General features: G+C 40.4%; 6 protein-coding genes across 8 annotated transcripts; 3 read left to right on the top strand and 3 right to left on the bottom strand.

The window, feature by feature from the left end:
- Positions 1 to 86: 86 nt before the first annotated feature.
- LOC108046791 (isocitrate dehydrogenase [NAD] subunit gamma, mitochondrial) lies at positions 87 to 3,111 on the bottom strand. 2 transcript variants are annotated; one of them, XM_017126678.2, is made up of 7 exons: positions 2,916 to 3,111; positions 2,741 to 2,818; positions 1,896 to 2,675; positions 1,635 to 1,821; positions 1,494 to 1,569; positions 489 to 792; positions 87 to 401 (listed from the first exon to the last, which is right to left on the bottom strand). In XM_017126678.2, the coding sequence occupies exons 1-6, from the start codon at positions 2,970 to 2,972 to the stop codon at positions 765 to 767; spliced, it is 1,206 nt and encodes a 401-aa protein (XP_016982167.1). In that variant the 5' UTR covers positions 2,973 to 3,111; the 3' UTR covers positions 87 to 401; positions 489 to 764. The 2 variants fall into 2 exon arrangements, with proteins under 2 accessions (XP_016982167.1, XP_016982168.1); XM_017126679.2 differs by lacking the exon at positions 489 to 792 and having other exon boundaries at positions 2,916 to 3,110.
- Positions 3,112 to 3,331: 220 nt separating this feature from the next.
- LOC108046793 (S-adenosylmethionine mitochondrial carrier protein homolog) lies at positions 3,332 to 4,729 on the top strand. Its single transcript, XM_017126682.2, has 4 exons — positions 3,332 to 3,541; positions 3,596 to 3,862; positions 3,926 to 4,341; positions 4,497 to 4,729. The coding sequence occupies exons 1-4, from the start codon at positions 3,446 to 3,448 to the stop codon at positions 4,609 to 4,611; spliced, it is 894 nt and encodes a 297-aa protein (XP_016982171.1). The 5' UTR covers positions 3,332 to 3,445; the 3' UTR covers positions 4,612 to 4,729.
- On the bottom strand, positions 4,626 to 5,304 carry LOC108046796. Its single transcript, XM_017126687.2, has 3 exons — positions 5,081 to 5,304; positions 4,816 to 5,001; positions 4,626 to 4,760 (listed from the first exon to the last, which is right to left on the bottom strand). The coding sequence occupies exons 1-3, from the start codon at positions 5,207 to 5,209 to the stop codon at positions 4,734 to 4,736; spliced, it is 342 nt and encodes a 113-aa protein (XP_016982176.1). The 5' UTR covers positions 5,210 to 5,304; the 3' UTR covers positions 4,626 to 4,733.
- A 2-nt stretch (positions 5,305 to 5,306) lies between these two features.
- LOC108046792 (zinc finger protein 431) lies at positions 5,307 to 7,106 on the top strand. 2 transcript variants are annotated; one of them, XM_017126680.2, is made up of 3 exons: positions 5,307 to 5,378; positions 5,438 to 6,450; positions 6,512 to 7,106. In XM_017126680.2, the coding sequence occupies exons 2-3, from the start codon at positions 5,438 to 5,440 to the stop codon at positions 6,681 to 6,683; spliced, it is 1,185 nt and encodes a 394-aa protein (XP_016982169.1). In that variant the 5' UTR covers positions 5,307 to 5,378; the 3' UTR covers positions 6,684 to 7,106. The 2 variants fall into 2 exon arrangements, with proteins under 2 accessions (XP_016982169.1, XP_016982170.1); XM_017126681.2 differs by having other exon boundaries at positions 5,327 to 5,386; positions 5,492 to 6,450.
- LOC108046790 (relaxin receptor 2) lies at positions 7,099 to 19,269 on the bottom strand. The gene is made up of 9 exons (XM_017126675.2): positions 19,182 to 19,269; positions 15,744 to 16,025; positions 15,456 to 15,636; positions 15,013 to 15,297; positions 14,183 to 14,254; positions 13,041 to 13,112; positions 8,661 to 8,732; positions 7,998 to 8,441; positions 7,099 to 7,917 (listed from the first exon to the last, which is right to left on the bottom strand). Exons 1-9 carry the CDS (start codon positions 19,267 to 19,269, stop codon positions 7,104 to 7,106), a joined length of 2,310 nt encoding a protein of 769 aa, XP_016982164.1. The 3' UTR covers positions 7,099 to 7,103.
- Positions 18,307 to 19,049, top strand: LOC108046794. The gene is made up of 4 exons (XM_017126683.1): positions 18,307 to 18,369; positions 18,433 to 18,588; positions 18,653 to 18,820; positions 18,894 to 19,049. The coding sequence occupies exons 1-4, from the start codon at positions 18,310 to 18,312 to the stop codon at positions 19,047 to 19,049; spliced, it is 540 nt and encodes a 179-aa protein (XP_016982172.1). The 5' UTR covers positions 18,307 to 18,309.
- Positions 19,270 to 19,307: the final 38 nt, after the last annotated feature.

The following is a 19,307-nucleotide window of genomic DNA, read 5'->3' as shown; positions in this document are numbered from 1 at the left end:
TTCCATTCAGTTTTGAAGTCATCCATATCCAAATCAAAAGATCGCATAGGACATCTTCGGAACTTTAAAAAATCAAAAACCAATAATTATGTTGTCTTTCTTACTTTTTTTTTCTTTACTAATAAATATTCGAACAGAATAATACATTTTGTTTGAATTAGCTTTTCAATGTTACAATTTTGGAAAATTTTAAATTACTATTTAATATCGCTTCGCTTGACTATTTGTTGAAACTATTTGCTTAGCTTTTTAACAGGCCAAAGTGTGGTATTCTTGTACATCTGTACAATCGTGGATGCCTTAGGATATATAAGTGAAATAAGAGAAAGGAGTAGGGCTCTCAGTAGGGGGTTAAAAAAGAGTCATAGTGCAGAAACATTGGATAGGGCCGGCAAGAAAATCTGTGAAATATATGATAAAAATAGATTAATATCCATACAAACGGTTTAAAGAATGTAGAGCTGAAAAGTAAGTGGAGTTTGCGTTACCTGATTTATCACACTTGGACATCAAATGAACACACATGGACATTTAGCCGGGGTAACATATTTTGTTTGGGTTAAGCAGCGGAATAGTTCGACCTCGATTTAATTATACCAATTTCTTTCTGGGCATCACATTAATGCTTGGGGTACAAGATGTCTCAAATTGGCTTAGTTATGGGTTAATATAATTTTGATTGGTTTGGTATTAGACTTGGTTTGATTTGGTTTATCTTGCTGAGTTTGTTAGCAGTTGGTTGAGTTTCAATAGTGCGATAGTGCCTATTGGCTGAAATAGTTTCCATGGGGCCTGCGGAGCGGGTAAGCGTTTTGGATTTTCGGGGAAAGGAGAAAAAACAGAATAATTTTGTTGATTAAAGCTGCACAAGGACAATTTTGGTTATACGTTCAAAACGAAAACTACATACTTGTGTACTGAATGTGTGTGGTGGTGTGTTCTACTGGAGCACTACTTAGACAAATATACAACAGAAAAGTTCAACGAAGCAATTGCCTTATTGTGGGCTTGGTCAAAGTTTATAAACAATTTTAAGTACTTCTCTGGGAAAATATAATTATCATTTAAAAGTCCTGTCATTTAGAAAACCAAAACTATTTAATTTTTAAAATATGTTTTTTTCCCTAGAATAAAATACTTAAAATTGTTTACAATTTAATTCCCCAAAAAACAAAGTTGTAAAGAAACCGAAAAGTTAGTAGTTAGGTGTAGTCTGTGGGTGTGCTGGTTGGTTAGGACACAGTTAGGCCTTTTTGGCAATAACACTTACAGTTCTGCTGAAGTAATCAGTAAGTAAAATAATACAATAACAGAGCATGAAATTAAAATACAAAAAGGTCCGCATAGGCAGAACCAATCGCAACAGTGAAGTAAAAGGGGTACAAGCGATAGATGTTTGGTTGATAAAAAACTAAATAGATAATACAACACTTGGTTGTGACAGCGCGATAAAAGAACATATAAACTACTCTAAATGCAGACGATTATTTTACCAATTCACGCGCTTGGAACTCAAGATCTTGAGTATGTTTTGAACCACATCGGTACTAGAGTGGGTGCCTCCAACATCTATAAACAACGGAGATTATATAAATGATTCTGCTGTGTAAAAAAACTACGCTGTTCGGGTTCACCTGGCGTGCGAATGGCATCGTTGACAATGGTCTGGTAGACAGCCTCCTGGATGACATTGGCGTGCTCCTTGTGGCCCAGATGGTTCAGCATGTCGATACTGGCACTGATCATGGCCACTGGGTTGGCAATGTTCTTGCCGGCGATGGCGGTTCCTGTGTTGCGGGTGCCCGGCTCAAAAACAGCGTACTAAAAATATAACAAAAGCCATGTAAAAGCGGAAATGGAGGGTATTTAGTTTAAAGAGAGTCAGCTAAACTCACATGATCGCCGTAGTTCCTGCCGGAAATGAGGCCAGCTCCTCCCATAAGTCCGCAAAGAACGTTGGACACAATGGTACCGTACAGATTGGTCATGTTCATGACGTCGAACTGGTGAGGATTGGACACTGACTGCATGCAGGTGTTGTCGATGATCATGTTATTATGCTCCAGCTCGGGGTAGTCCTTGTGCACTCGATTGGCCACCTCCAGGAAGAGACCGTCGGACAGCTTCATGATGTTGGCCTTGTGTATTGTGGTGACCTTCTTGCGATTGTTTTGGCGGGCGTACTCAAAGGCATATCGTGCCACACGCTCCGCATTATCCACGGTCACCACCTTCATGCTCTCCACGATTCCGGGCACGGACTCGTGCTCCAACATGGCGTACTCGCCATCAGTGTTCTGGCGGATAAGCACCACGTCGATGTCGTGATGACGAGCCGGGATGCCCGGATAGGACTTGCAGTGCACCACATTTACGTACAGATCCAGCTCGTTGCGGATAGCCACGTTTCGTGAGACCTCAGACAAGGTCTGCGACTTGGTCTCGATGTTGCCCTTAAGCGCCACTCCGTTCCGCTTGATCGAGGTGATGGCATAGTCCAGATCATCGTTGCCCTCGGTGGAAGGATCGATATCGATCACCTCGAAATCAATGGGGGCACCGCAGTACCGGAAAATCTCCCGCACATAGCCCATCAGTTCAGGACCGATGCCGCCGCCCGGCAGCATTGTCACTGCATGACGACCTCCATACTGTGCCGAGGGAATATCGGTGCCCTGTTCACGAAGATATATACGAATGCTATAACCTCAATTGGAGTGCGTTCCAGCGGTGGACTTACAGTGACTTTCTTCTGCAGCGCCGATTTGGTGTGGGCGACATCCTCGGTCTTCTCCTTGGTCACGAGCAGGGGATATCCCTGGAAAACGAATAGATAAGACGATCAATAGGATCTGACAGCCGCGCATTATGTAATTTCCATTTGTTGGCCAATTTTCCGGTCGCGAAAATCTTACGCGGGTGAGGAACGGTGTCTGCGTCTGCAGCAATCTCTGGGACAAGCGAAGGGCCATGATTTTGTTGTTAGCTTATTGGTTTTCACGCGACTGCTGGCGAGTTTTTATTATCGGTTAAATCACGGCCAATTGCGCTTTATTCCACTTGGCCAAATCGGTGCTGCTGCTCTTCTTCTTTTCACCCAAGAACGACTGCGACCTAGGGTTGTGAAGTACAAATTAGGAATATTAAAATATTCATATTTTGGAATAAAAAACAAGTTTATCTATATGAAATTAAAAACATTAGGGAAACTTTAAGAAAACTATTTTTTATAACTAATCTTATTATAAGTTATAAATATGTATAGTTTTAAACCCTTTGACAGCCCTACGCCGCACAGCTGTTACGAACATCGTTGCCAGATCACCAAAAAGCAGCTGATTGTTACGTTAACAACCATTTCGCATGTTTTTGTTTATCTAATTAATTTAAACGAAAATCCTGGTATAATGACATAAAGTGGTTGTTTAAACCACATTGTAAGGACATGGCAGCGGAACTAGCAATGGATTCGGCTGCAGGGTCAATGGAAATTAGCATGCAAGAGCCCGTGAACAAAATGAAGTTTTTACATGCACTTGTTGTGAGTACTTAAAATATCTAAGTAAGAACTGAAATCATAAATTAAAATCTATAGGCAGGGGGCGTGGCTGGCTTGGTGGTGGACATTGCCCTTTTTCCCATTGACACCGTGAAAACCCGCCTGCAAAGCGAGCTAGGCTTTTGGCGGGCGGGAGGCTTCAGGGGTATCTACAAAGGATTGGCTCCTGCGGCTGCTGGAAGTGCTCCCACAGCGGCTCTGTTTTTCTGCACCTATGAATGTGGCAAGCAGTTCCTCAGCTCCGTAACCCACACCAAAGATTCGCCATATGTTCACATGGCAGCAGCCTCGGCAGCAGAAGTGGTTGGTTCTACATAGAAACTTTATAATTAATTTATAGATTTAACATTCGTCTGTACTTCTCAGTTGGCTTGTTTGATCCGCGTTCCCGTGGAGATTGCCAAGCAGCGCTCCCAAACGTTACTGGGCAACAAACAATCCGGTCTGCAGATCCTGCTACGGGCCTATCGTACTGAGGGGCTGCAACGCGGTCTTTATCGAGGATTCGGTTCCACCATCATGCGGGAAATTCCCTTCAGTCTGATTCAATTCCCCCTCTGGGAGTACTTTAAGCTCCGATGGACGCCCTTAACCGGCTACGAGTCCACTCCCATCTCGGTGGCTCTTTGTGGAGCCGTAGCTGGAGGAATTTCCGCAGGGTTAACCACTCCACTGGATGTGGTCAAGACGCGAATTATGCTGGCCGAAAGGGAGAGTCTCAATCGACGTCGCAGCGCCCGTAGCATTTTACATAACATTTACCTGGAGCGAGGCTTTGGCGGGTAAATATTTAGATTTTAGGTTTTATTTAAACCGTACTTGTCCCATTTTGGCATTTTTAATCATTTGAGAAGTAATGAAATGAGAATATACAAATGCCATTTAGGTTTAACGATTATATTTACATTTTTCAATGTATGTTTTTGTTATATTTCAGTCTGTTTGCTGGTTTTGTTCCGCGGGTGCTGTGGATCACACTTGGCGGTGCATTCTTCTTTGGCTTCTACGACTTGACGACGCGAGTGCTGGGCACCGCCAATACGGATCATTAACATATAACTATTTTCGTAGTACTTGTAGTAGAGGCACTTAGTTTGCAATAGTAACTTCACCGATGACAACCAACGTGGAGACAACGTGGACAATAAAGTTTATGGAAGTCTTTTGAGATTGGCTAGGCGTTTAAGACATTATGTGGTCGCTGTGGATAAAGTGGGATTATAATCGGAATTAGTCGTTGTCCAGACCTCACTCACATCCTGAATTTGCAGCCGGCCGCTGAGCAGACTGGCTTCAATCCGGTGATCCCCCAGTTCATCCTCACCGGCCATGGGCACATCGGAATCCTCCTCGTCCACGTTTATGTACCCACTTCGGGGGGCCTTCCTGCGTTTCAGACATTCCCAGGAAACTCGACAGCGACTACGTGACATTGCGTAGACCTGGGGACATCCAGATGCATAAATTAAACAAATGTAAATGCACTTGAACAAATATCCAGAGATAAGGAAAGTAACGCACCAAAGCTGCTAGAACAAAAATGACAACGAGCACCGAAATGGGCAGCCAAATGTACTGGGCATCATCCGGATGCAGGATTTCCTTTTCAGGATTTTTAGTGGTATTCTCCGGCTCAGGATGCTTCTCCATTTTCAGGGGACTTACAATTAAAACACAACAACTGCGAAAGAAAAAGTTCTTAAAAATTTAAGCGCTGCTGAGCGCTGCCACCCATCCAACTTTCAAAAGGTGGCAACTCTGCGTTTAGCTATGTTTAGTTTTTCTTGGATTTTATTGTTTTGAGCGGGGACTTTCAATTGTAAACAAGTAATTATTATTAGCTTAATTCCGTTTTTATTAACACTAACCTTTTCCCAGATGAATCGACATAAGCCAGAAGAATGCAAAACACTAACTTACACCATAACAAAGCAAGTTGCAGAACTTGTGTCCCGAGAAGTCTCATGCTCGGGGGCTTCTGCTTTTCCAGGGTTAAGCCACTGCTGCCGTTTGTGTTTGGAGGAGCCGCATCCGAACCAAATGCTGGACATGACTGACATCTATGACCAGGAGGCAGAACTGAGCTACTACGACTGCTACGAGATCTGCACCAAGGAGGATCTCCGCCAGAGTCCCAGCAACGAGCCCAGGACCTTGTGCAAACGTTGCGCGGTGGAGCTGCAATGGGCCTATGATTTTCACAAGAAAGTAGCTCTAGCTAATCAGCAGTTGAGGGAGATCTTTGAGATCACAGACACTAGTGAAGAGCCAGAGAAGGAAGAACAAGAGGAGGAAGATGACATCGATGGATTCATCATAGAGGATATTGAGGACAAGGAGGATGACCAGGAAGATTCAGTCACACACGACGACTCGGTTACCATGGAGGACTTCGTGCCCCGTCATCGCCACACGGGCAAATTTAGCTGTCAATTCTGCAACAAGGTGTTCAAGAACCATTCCCGTATGGCCAAACACCGGTTGATTCACCTGGTCAACCGTCCCCACTTTCAGTGCAGCCAGTGCGACAAGGTCTATCTCACCAAACAGGCTCTAAAAGTGCATGTAGACTCGAAGCACCGACGATCCGGAGAGTCCTGCGACACATGCGGAAAGGTGTTTGCCATTGCCAAAGTCCTGGAGATTCACAAACGATACCACACAAGGGATTTTCCATATGTCTGTGATCTCTGCGATCGGCGATTTGCACAGCGATCGCATTTAACAGTCCACCAGAAGGTTAAGCACACTGGATCCCGATTTATTTGCGAGTTTCCCGGCTGTCAGAAGTCATTTACCTCGTCTTCATCTTTGAGGAATCACGAGTGCACCCATACGGCTATGCCTTTTGAGTGTGCTCACTGCCAACAGAGTTTTCCAGCTCGTAACAAGTTTGTTTTCCTCTTTAAATCATATAAAATCTGTATTAAATATTGTCTTATCCTGTTTTAGACTGCGAGTGCACCTTGAGCGCAAACACAATAAGCGAGTGGAGATGGAGGAGCTGGAAGAGATGCGCAAGTTTCACATTGTGCGCTCCAAGTTGGTCATGGCGAAGGTTTACAAAGAGCACAGTCAAACAGACAATAATCGCCAAAGGGGTAGTGCTGAAGGTTCTAATTAAAAAGAATGTTTAGAGTTTGTTTTGAAAAAAGTGTTATAAAAAAAGGATTAATATCTTAGGTTGTGTTAAAACACTTACAAAATATCCCCAAAAGTATGAGTAGAATGTAAAGAGAATGTTAAAAGTATAATGTATTGTCATTTAATATTAGTTTTGCTTTAAATGTTTTGCATCCGAATTTCTGCATTAATATTGAGATTCAGCTAAGTCAATACATTCGCCTAAATTTTTATCCCACTAAAAACCTTTGAAATGCTCTTACAAATATCACATTCAATTTATTTCACACTTTCGTTTGGTTAACTTGCACATATAAGGTTAGATATTCACACACATATACAGATATTCGATATCATAGACAAAATAAATGCTGCTAAATCTGATGGTATACAAGTTTGATCGCCGCCACAAAAATATGCGTTAGTTTGATAGCGTAAGGGCCAGTGGCATGGCCTTAGCCAGTGCCGTGGAGTCATCCGGATGCTGCGAGGATCCGGTGGCCGTGCCCGTCGTGGTGGTCGCAACGTTGCCGTTGCCCGTCTCGGCTCGCTTCCTAGAAGTAATTTTCTTCCAGCCGCGCAGGAATATCTGATTTCGATACTTGGGCGTGGTGAAAGTGTACAAAAGTGGATTTACCGCCGAGTTTAAGGGCAGCACAAAGACCACCAGCCAGGCGTATATGTCATCGGAGATATTGTAGTTGAAGAAAACCCAGATCTTCATAACTATTATGGGCACCCAGCACAGAAAGTCGGTCAGCACGATAAAAAAGAACCTCACTGCAAACTCGCAATCCAAGAGAGTCAGCGGTGTGGCACTCCGCGTCCGCCATATCGAGATGAGGAGTGCCGTGTAGAGCATCGCGATCATCACCAGCAGCAGCAGATTGACGCCAAGGAACACAAACGCCGAGTAAAGCCAGCCCATGGGAAAGGCCTCGTGGATGTGGAGTGGAAAACAAGTGCCAGAATAGGATCCATAGTAGGGCAGAGTACTCGTCCGCCAAAGAAGGACTGGAACCACCGCCAGTCCCACACCAGTAATCCAGATGCATATCAAAGCCAGCCACATCACCCGACTTCCAATACTGCGGTGGCCACGGAAGGGATCCGCGATCAATAGGAAGCGTTCCAGCGACATGAAGGCCAGAATTAACATCGACACCTCGGAGGAGCTCACGGCCAGGGTTCCAATTAACGTGCACTGCCACGAGCTGATCCAATCCAGCACAACCCTTGGAGATTACAGGGTAGGGTACAATTTTGTAATAATTAGTATGTCCTTATTATAGGTACAGATTCATCACCAACATACTTGTAATACTCGTTCCGGTAGCGGTAGTCCTGCACTCCAATGGTTACCAGATAAAAGCCCATCAACATATCGGCCAAGGCCAGATTTCGGATCACCATCGTCACAGCCACGTTCTCGTCCCGGTAGATAAAGCGTCCCCAAAGAACCAGGACATTCCCAGCTATGGTCAGGGTGGCCATCACCCAGGCGGAGTAACGAAGAACGGGTTTGCTCAGGAGATCCTGGAAGGAGCTAATTCCATCGGTGGAAGGCTTGCACATCCTGACCTGCGGCGTCATCGAGCAGTAAAAGAATCGATCGTAGATAATATAGGTGAGATTGCGCATCGCATTGATGGCCCCAAAGTCGATGTGATCATAGCGAATGCCCGTAAGATTCAGGAACGAAATGTTCAGCGGCTCCACCAGACTGCGGGTGATGTGAATGGGCATGTGGGCCAGAGATCTGGTGAGCGTGTAAAATAAAATTTTAATATAATATTTTTGTAGATTTAATATTATATTTTTGTAGATTTAAATTTACTCTATAATAAGTAAGTCCATACTAATTTTGAATACCTAAATTTTTTTTAATAAAGTAAGCTTAGACAAATTTTTTTTTAAAAGACGTATTTTAAGCTTTTTCTGTATTTAAAGCCTTATTATTATATTTAAGTATACTCACAGTGCCTCCAGTCGAGTGTTGTGCAGAAATGTTTCGCCAGATAACTCCTTAATGGGATTACCGACAAGGCGGCTGTAAAAAGAAATGCACGTCTAAGAATTAAATACAGATAACATGTTACGTATACGCCGCGTGAACCGCCCATTATGACTACGCGTTTGGGGCTGATAAGGCCGACACACTTTGTCGCCTTTAAAAGTTATCAAAAACAATTTTCTTTTTGGTGTGTCTTTAAGCTAAAGCCACAACAAGTTGGCTGAAGCTTTTGAAAGTCACATAATAAAATCCTGCTGGGCAGCATAATAACGAAAATTCTTATTTAATAGCTGGCTGAGTATAAATCAGCGCACAAACATTGTCTATCAATGTGTGGGAAAGATGCAACTGGCCGGGCTTAATGTGTTGGCAGGAAAGGGCGCATCATTCATGGCAGACAGGATGCGGCACAGTGGTTCGAGAAACAATCCAAAAGGGCATATAGGTATATGTACAAAAGTCAAAGTATTCAGATAAATCATATTTTCATTGCAAAGAACAGGAAATCTTTTTTAAGCTAAGTCATACTCTAAAATTCTGTGAACCCGCTTTTTTTCTTAGGTTGTTTCCATTATATGATAGAATAATTTGTATAAGTAATAATTTTACTTTTGAAATAATCTAAGTAAAATAATTTAGTTTCAAGTTTTTGTGAGCCATTAAAACATACAATTTTTCTTTGGCTTAGTACTAAATAAATAGAGATTCCGAAAAGTCAGATGAAGTGGTTTAACCGACAAAATTAAATTCAACCAATTAAATGATTTTTTCGCTACACATTTCCTCTGTGTGGAAAAAGCTGTTCTGCTTTATTATGTTTATCGCGTTGGGGGGATAATAACTTCTATATTTCCTTTGGGTCGGGATTGGGGTGCTTCGGCTCCACCGTGTCACGTCCATGGGAATGCAGCAGATGATGTGAGATCTAGGGAACTGAATCTCATGGATATGGTGTTGTGAAAGCTGACGTTGAGCTCTTGGTTGGAGCTCCATTGCTTGCACTTGTCTGGTCAATCAATGCCCTAGCGCCAACTGTTAACAGTTTGTTTTTATGGATTGTCGCCCAAAGACAATGGCCACGCCCCCCGCCCACGCCCACCAGGAGCTACCACAGATTGCTGGTAATTGCTCGCTGGCTATAAAGTTGCAGCGTTATTTTACGTTGCCGCGGCCGGGAAAAGCTTAAACTAAATATTTAACTCGGCCACAAATTGAGCCGTCGAAAAAATGGGTCCCTGCTCGTCGCCCGAATAATTTTTATTATGTAAATTTCTAATTAATTATTGAGGGGCAGGCCTCTCGGATCGACTGGCATCATGATTTTGTCAGCGGTTCGAGAGGCCCCGAAAGTCCGCACTTAATAACTTCATAAATATCCGGCCAAACCAGACGACACACGAGCACAATTAACATATTTCTCTTCTCCTGAAGGGCAACAAGTTGCTGTTGCCCGGCGGTGAGCCTCCAAATAAGCCCCCAGTAATGCCCATTGTTCATGGCCGAGCACATCCTCCTGTCCACACACACGTGGCCATTCCGGAGCACAAAAGTGGGCATCGCAAATGCGTCAGAATCAAAAGGGCTGAGTAAACGATGGAGGGCGGGTTGGCGGTCAATGCGCATTTAAGAAAATGGCAAATAAATGCCTACAGTTGAGTTTGTGCGCTACGTGCAAGGAGCGAAAAACCATGGCGAAGAAATTTCACAAACAACACAGTTCGTTGAATGCTCTATAAAATCCTGGGATAGGAAATCAAATCAGCGACTTGAATTTGTGGGCAGAGTGTTTTTGTTTTCGCTTCTATAAAACCAAAAACCAAAAACTATAAAACGGAAATAAAAAATATGGGCCATAAAATATAATTTGTATTATTCCCTTAAATCTTAACACAAATAATTGCATTTTAATCTATTATAAAAGTGGTAACAGCTAATTTGTCTATTAGAATGTAGTAATGTGATAAAATCACTGTCAAAAGTGATATGAATAAGTTTAATTTCCTCGCAAAACGTTACACAGGAAAAATTTTGTATAGCTGCAAGGCATATAACGAAGTTTTGTCAATCTTAATTATCCTTAACGCTAATTTATCTCTCAACCTATTCAGTATACCCCATTCAACTGTGAGTTCATATTAACCAAATGAAGCTATTTACGCCCTCCCTGCAAATGGCACGTTTCAGTTGTGGATTCTTTTGGGGCAATGTGCTTCGTGGAGGTACTGTGGCATTTGTTGCACTGTTCACTTGTCCAACGGATGCGGAGCGGGGATTATATTGACCATAATTAACGTCACGGCCATGTCTAACGGACAAAGCGGGACTTGAAGGTCTTTAAAGCCGATGGACTTTCCAAAAATCTCTGTAATGACCTGTCCAGTGGCTCAGTGGTGGACAGCAGGAATCAAATTAGTGCAGCGATTTCTCAAATATTTTTGTTTTCGTTTGTTTTATGGCCACGTCCCCACCCTTGAACCCTAGGGAATACCGAAGACAAAACAAATCAGCAGAAATTGCTGGAGGAAGACAGATACATGAGCAGCATTTAGATGCGTATCTGATAGATACAAATACACGGACACAGATACGCTCGCCAAAGGAATTTTTTGCAATTTCTTTGCTGGGTGCACAAAAAAAAACTATTTCAACTGGTTTAAATATAATGAGAAATGCAATCTGAGAACTAACTTTTTCAACGTCAATACATCTTAAAGTACGTACACTGGTAGTTAATAAAGCAGTGAAGAATTTAAAGTTTCTTTCCTCAATGTTATCGAATCACATTATTTTCTGTTGTTGAACTTAAAGGGATTTCTATCGAAACATCAAAATTGATTGATGCCGAATCGATCGACTTTCAAGATCATTGTTTTCGTTCTGTGTGGCCATAAAAGTCTTACACTTGGCATACGAGCTGCGCCGAATGCTGAGAAATTCCTTGCACGCCAGCAAAGGGCAAGTTATTTGCATAGGAGGACGGGAAGGTTACTGGGAGATGGTTGGAGGTGTCATCAACAGGCGTAAAGGATTCGCAACTAGATTGGGGGAGTGGCAGCATCTAATGAAGCAATGACGATTGGGGAATACCGCCCCGAGTCGATTTCAATAAACTCCTTCATTATTGGTCCACAACGTGGCCCGGAGTTGGTTACACTTACTTTTGCCAAGGCTTTGGCGAAATTGTTTTCACATAAAATACAAATTTATTTGCATTTTTATTTGGCCATAATAATGTTTGTTTATTTGTTGCTCTGGCTGTGGCGGTCAGAAGTCAAAGTCCCAAAAGATACAAAAATTCCAGTGCCGAAATTCTGTTAGCTATATGTTTGTATAAGAACCAATCTGGTCAAACACTGTGGCTTCTTCGTTATCATCCTTGATATGCTGATGTATGTAAACATACATAAAAGCTGGATGGGTTTGGTAAATTTATTAAGGCCACAGCTTGATGCTAGACGATGGATGCAGAGTTGGCGGAGACATTTATTGAATACGCCATTGATATATGGTTATGAAAGCCAGAAAGCATCATCCAATTCTTATTTCAGCCACACACAGCTCTTGCTGAACTTATTTACAAGCCATGCTACATGCTTAAAGCTCTCAGTGGTTTTCACTATTAAATATTAAGCATACGCCATGTTGTCTGAGGCTCATCAAATTCCTTCCTCAAAGCGGTAAACAATTTGTTTTCCTTTTTACGACTGCCGTTTATAGATTTGCCCACATTCTTTTGAGTTGGCCATAACTTGCATTATAATAAACTATGACTATAAAGGTTAGATTAGTTGGCCCAAGGGGGTAAACTTTTTTATAGCGAGGGCGCGGTCAAGTTCATAAAAATATTTATATCGTTGCAATTGAAGGCAATTTTACTAAGTCTCAAAATCAAATTCATCGGATAGAAGAGCATCTTCTGGTTAAATATCCCAGACAACTTTCTTTCCCTTGTTATTATTTATCTGTCTGCGGGCATAAAAGTTTCCAAATTTAATTTTTCATGAACAGAGGACATTCCGTATACTTAATTGCGCATTAATGAACTAAAATTAGTATCATTGAATATGATTTTGAATCACAAAGCAAATGTTCAGTTGAGGGCAGGGAATTAGAGGGGTTGGGCTGCTGTAAATCCTTTGCCAAATTACGATTTACTATAGGGACATTCCTGCGGCTTTGTGCGCTGATTCTTTGACCAGAGCTCGAGTTCATTTACTTGTGTCCCGACATTATTCGTATTATTATGCTAATTAGCTTGGTGTCGCCATAACTCATGCTTAGTGTCGGTGTTAAACTTTCAGAAATTCACAATAAAATTCAATCCCGTCCCTTTGCTATACTCACATATCTCGCATATTGGTTAGACTCGCAAAGGCTTGGCCATGGATGTGAGTGATGAGGTTATGCTGAAGATCCCTGTGAAAATATAAATATATTATTTCCATTCTGTCCCCTTAAATTATGTTTTATTATTTACTTAATTTAATTCCAATTTTGAAATCTATTTAATCTACTTAGTCTTATTGTCGGTAAACTAGTCTACTTTTTCGCTTTTCTTTTAACTCCCATATGCTTCAAATCACCAGTTAAATTGCTTACACATATGAGGAGGTGATGGGCACAAATATTGCGACACAATTTATCCATTCCAAATCTCATCGCTCCCATTCGTTTCCAATGTAAAGGTTAACACATTTATTTACGTTGGGCAATTTGGGTAACTGATTTATTTTCAGTTAGCAGCGAGGCGTCGGGCACCCAGACGACCCATTGACTTATATTGTCAGCTATTGATGCATAAATTAATGATTATGTATGCTCCGCCAGTCGGAGATTTCGAAGGCAAAGGGGGTCCCTGATAAATGCTTCCAAATTGTTTTAGGTGTCTGCAGCGCAAAGAACACTTCTTTACTCTTTCATAACAAAATTTAAAATAATATTTCAAATAAAAATTAAATAATAAAATCGATCAAATTTACCTTGAAATTAAGTTAAACTAATATTAAAATTTCGAATTCTAATGTATTCCAAGGGTATTCGCATCTTCGACTCTCATTGTAATTTCCGCTGCCTTGTTATTCCATGTCACTCGTCTTTTAAATATTTGTTTAGCATATGTAACTTGCGTAAACAATAAACGTGCCAATTTATGGTTATTGGTGCATAAATTCCATTGTTTTTGGATTGCCAGTAAAAAGGTGTCGAAGTATCGAATATCCACCTCAGTGTCATGTCAACAGTGCGTATACGCAATGCTCCATCTCTGTTTTTCACTGTCTCAGCAACAAAGTAACCCACATAAATCTCTCAAAGAATACAAGTACAAAAAAAAACCCAGCGAAAACGAAAGCAAAATGCAACGAAGAGTAAAAATTACGCATACGCCCCATAAAATCTAAGTACAACATATTTCAATAGACTTTTCGACACTTGCTGGCTTCTTCTTCCACTTTTTTTTTGGGGGAAAAGTTGATTGTTTTACTTACAGCAAATGTAAATTATCCAATTGGGAAAAAGTTTCCTTGCCAATGTATTCGATTCGATTGAAATCCAAATAACTGTAAAAGTAAAGAGATATTTATGCAGGCATCCAACAATCTGGCTAAGCTGTGGGCCTAGTTTTGTTTATATATTTTTGGGGTAGTGTTCTAAGTCAGCCTTAAGCTTTTCGTGTGTGCTTGTGTGGACAAGTGAGGAATGATTCTTGGGCAAATGTAAGATAAACAGAGTTGATGCAGGGCCACTAATCTTGGCCATAAGGTTGAGATAAAATCTTTCAAGTTCGGAAACTTAAAGAGATTGGAAATTTACTTTTAAGTCCAAATAAGTTCTATGAAATTTAGAAATTCTTTTAATAGATACTTTAAATTATTAATGACCTATTTTAAGTAGCCTTAATTTAAATAAGCAAATCTAAATAGAAAGCTGTATAAATGCATCATTTATTTGTTAAGCAATAAACTTTAAGTCTTTAGCTTGCAACTTTAAAGCGTGAACTTCAAAACTTGAGTAAACACCAGTAAAGGACATCAAACGGATACTTTGAGAACTAAGTGAGTGCAACCACGTTGACAACGTTGTGCCAGTCCTTAACGAAATCACCCAACAGTTCCCAACGGTAAGGACGAGCAATCCAGCAGGACACCCAATACCCGAGTAACCCAATGAGCGGGGTGCACCATCCGCTTTTAACAGCATTTTACGCTTGAATACATCAGCGGAGCTGGATGTGCAGAGACAGACCCGATTTCTTTTCAGTTTTTAATCTAGCAAATAGAAGAGCAGCCCTATAGCCAACCCAATTGGATTTACTCACACTTCGTAGAGCGACGGGATTTTCGGCATCTGCACATTCCGCAGGGTGAGGCGATTCCTACTCAGGACCAACCACTCCAACCTGCGGTTGAGTCGCAACTGCTCCATGGGCAGTTGGTGCAGGTGGTTGTTCACCAGGAACAACCACTGGAGGCTTTGCAATCCGATGAAAGTTCCCTGTGGCAAGTGGCTGATGTTGTTGTGGCTCAATTCCAGGCGCTCCAGTTGAACCAACCCAGTGAAGCTGTTCAGCGGGACATGTGATATGTTGTTGTACTTAAGCGTCCTGTGGAAGGAAAGTAATTTCGGGTGAGTTGCAGTACACAATATTTTATTAAGTGTTTATTAGGTCATTATTTTTTTTATATTATATATATTTTAACTAATATTTGAAATTACTCGAGCTAATCAGTAAGAATATACTAAAAATACAATTTTACTTACAGCTTTCGCAGACCCGTCAAATTTACAAAGATATTGTCTCTCAAGGTCAGGTTGTTGCGAATAATGATCAGATTGGTAACCTCCGAACTGGTCCGAGGAAATCGTCGCAACTTCGCATAGCGACCGCAGAATAAAATAGTTTTCATGCCACACTGACAGCTTTTCGGATATGTGACGATATCTAAGTTATTAAAAGAAATATAGTTGATTAAAAAATGTAACAATCTTTCCGATTGATTTTTTATTAAATACAGCCATTTTCCAAGCATAATTAATTCATCCACTCACCACAAGTCATGTTTAAAGTTAGGCTCTGATTTCGTGGCGCCGCCGGCGCTGGTAAATCCACGCCGCTTGCATTCGAGACGGAGGAGATTAGGCGCTGTTGCTTCTTTTCAATCGCGTTACGCACAATCTTGTCGGCAATCTCCTTGCTTCCATAGAGGAGTCCGCATTCCACAGGATGTTCGTCGCTGCTGTCGGCGCAGTCGGGCCGACTGTCGCAGATTTGGCGCCTTGGAACGCACAGCGTGCCGTTGTCGCAGGCGAAGCTGCCCGTGGGGCAGGGTCCTGCGAAACGGACAACACATCAACCAGAAGCCAAATTAATTATCGCCCAAGGACAGCGGAAAATAAGGCATTAGCTGTGGTTTTAGCGCAACTATTTTACTACGACTTTTTCGTCGAACCCGAGATATCATTATTTCAAATCTAGATTGATGTCATAGGAACACTGCTCCAAAAAAATTTTAAACTTTTTTAGTTTGCGTCAAGACAAACATATCTTTTCTGAGATAAAATTAAATCGAAATTTATAAAGGTGGTTTTGGCATCGAGCCCGTGTAATATGTTCATTACAGATGTGTGTGTCTGACATATTTAATTACAAGTTTATTAACGTATGAATGTTTTTTTTCAGAGGCTTATCAAATAAAATTAACATTCACAAATGGCAACGCTACGTATGAGTAATTATCTTAATCGCTTGCAGACAAACTTTAAATTTTAAAACAAGATGACAACTTATTTTGTGCGTTCCCATCTTCATCTCATCGCCTCTGTTGAACAAAGTATTTCAGTTCATTGTTTGCCCTTTTGTCAAGACATGGCAATTAAACTTAATGTGCAAAAAAGTTTGGCCTGTCTTTTCATTCACTTTTGAGAGGTTTGCTTTGTTAACAATATGTTTTTTCAAGCATTGAAATCAAGTACATGAATCGAAATGGTGGCTTAAAATTTATTAATATGCCATTGAAGCTAATTTAATTTCAAAAGTTGAACTGACCACAAACAATTGATGTTCGAAATAACTTACTTTTCATATTCTTAGATTTAATTTATCCTGAGACTTTTTCTGCCCGAATGCCTATAACTTTTTGGGTAATTGTCGTAAAAAGAGATGACATTTTTGTTTTGCATTTTATCATTTTTATGATTTGTTTGGGTGCCACCAATGCAGACCGAAAATTCAGCAATTCAAATTACGAGATTATGGAACATAGTTCATTAGACAAATGAGCAAATAAAAGTGAAACTGGAGCACCTTGAGCAGCTTTTAATCCAATTGAAGAAATTGCGTCAGAGGATATTTGTGTGTGTTGTTTTCTAATTTCTTCCAAAAAGTGTTTCATCTTAAACATATATTCTTTCATTCAGTAAAAGCAAGAGCATTGATATAAATTAATCAAAAGGAAGTCAATACAAACTACCAGAATGGAAGATGATAAACACATCGTTTAGCATTCTCTTTAAAATCATTAATGAAGCTGCATAAATATATTTTATTTTGTCGCTTCCTTAAAGATTAAATATCTAGATTCATTAGGAAGGAATTGTACACACACTAAGGCATTGTGCATTAGGCGAGACTTTCAATTTCATTGTGTGCACGACAAGGACATATGTTTACACATGTCCTGGCTCGTCCGTTATTCTTCTCATTTTTCCCTCCTTAAATCTCCTTTTCTATTTCTGATTTAAACCTAAGCCGGACAAATGCTCTCTGGCAGATGGATAATTTCTCGCGATGCATGTACTTGGAATCCGAGGCGGGAAAATGGCATAAATCAAACATGTTTTGCCTGTTCGTATGGCAAATCAATACGCAAATTGGCATAAAAAATATAATATTGAGGCAGCAAAAAGCGGCGCAAATTTCTCGATATTGATACTCGTAAAACAAGATAAAAGCTTCGAAAGAGGAACCAAAACAGCCAGGACCATGGCCTTCTATATGTATATACGTATACTTGTCTATGGATGTGCGAAAATTGTTTTGTGCTCAAGACAAAGTTTGCGCCGTACTCGTATTTATTTTTTTTATGGTCAGCCGTTTCTTCTTTTTCCGCCCCGTTTTTTGTTGTCTTATTTTTATCGTATTATACAACAAATTACTTTCAAATACTTTTGATTATAAAATTTATGGCCATTTTGCAGTTTGGAATTTGATTTCGGTTTTTGTTTGGCCCAAAAGAAACCCCTTCTGCCAGCATAAATTGTTGGTGGATGCGATAATTATATCACTTTAAAGCAAGTATTGCTAACTGAGTGTTCGGCATAAGGTATATTACTTTAAAATCAAACAATGTCAATGATCAAGCTATTGGCCCCGAAGCAAATACTTTATTAATACTTTTTTACGGATCAATAAATTTGGAATTTTTTTACCAAATAGTAGCCATATTCACCCGATCATTTAGTGCCGATGTGGACCATGATTAGGTCGCAATTATTCAGGCAACACAATTATGTTTTTTTATAAAATAGTTTGAGTTTGATTAAATACTAATAGTTTTCCACAGTCTACTGATTTTACATCTCTTCTGTTTTCCGGCTTGTTTTTTTGTCATTCGCGATGAGATTTGAAAACGTACAAGCTGTGCCGATCATTTTGATCATTTGTTTTCTTTCGGAGGTAATTAAAAAAAAATTTTTTTGCAAAGCTCAATTTTTCATGCAATATTTATCCATTTCTTAGATCGTCTCTAGAGTGGAGTTTACCAACATTAAATGTATTTCCCACGACCTTGAATTCGCAGAAGTTGAGTACTGCTATTTGAAATCTGTGAATAGGAGTTATAAATATGCTTCCATGAAGACAAAACTTTATAAGACACCCATCAACGATGCCACAGTGAGTATATAAAACATATGTATTATATAGCACATATGTGCTCATTAACAGGTTGTTCTTCCAGGTCAACCTGGCAGTATTCAAGCGAATGAGTGGCTATAAGCCCTTCCTCTACAATGTTACTGTAGATGGCTGTAAATTTTTAAAGCATAAAAAATCCTATCCTGTCGCAAATTATCTTTATAGTTTATTTGGTAGTCACTCCAATATGAATCATAGTTGTCCTTACGATGTGAGTAAATTAATTAATTTTTATTAACCAATAATAATAATTTAAACCAATATTTAATATTGATTTTTCGCAGCACGACATTATTGTGGATAAACTTACTACCGACTTTCTTAATAGCCAAGTAACTAAGGTTTTGCCATTTCCTGAAGGGGACTACCTCCTCAAAACAAAATGGTTTGTGTATGGCATCCTTCGAGTTTCGATAAACGTGTATATAACATTATCTTGAATGGACATTTTCATTAAAGTTACGCAAAATGTAACGTAATTGCTACAAGCATGCTCTAAAATTTTAAATATTTTTATACTGAATTGATTTATAAGTGCGCAAGTTACTGAAATTAAACTGCGGATTACTTACCCAGACTTAGGTAAAATATTCCGGCGGCCAGCAGCAAGACGACGGTCATCAGAACGACGCCCACGGCGATGCTCCTCCCGTAGACCATTGCGATTTATCGGTTTGGTCCTGTTTCCCAAGCTCGCT

The sequence above is a fragment of the Drosophila rhopaloa genome, unplaced genomic scaffold (assembly GCF_018152115.1).
Source record: "Drosophila rhopaloa isolate 14029-0021.01 unplaced genomic scaffold, ASM1815211v1 contig_167, whole genome shotgun sequence".
NCBI classification, from domain to species: Eukaryota; Metazoa; Arthropoda; class Insecta; order Diptera; family Drosophilidae; genus Drosophila; species Drosophila rhopaloa.
This window is presented reverse-complemented; position numbering and strand designations above follow the sequence as displayed.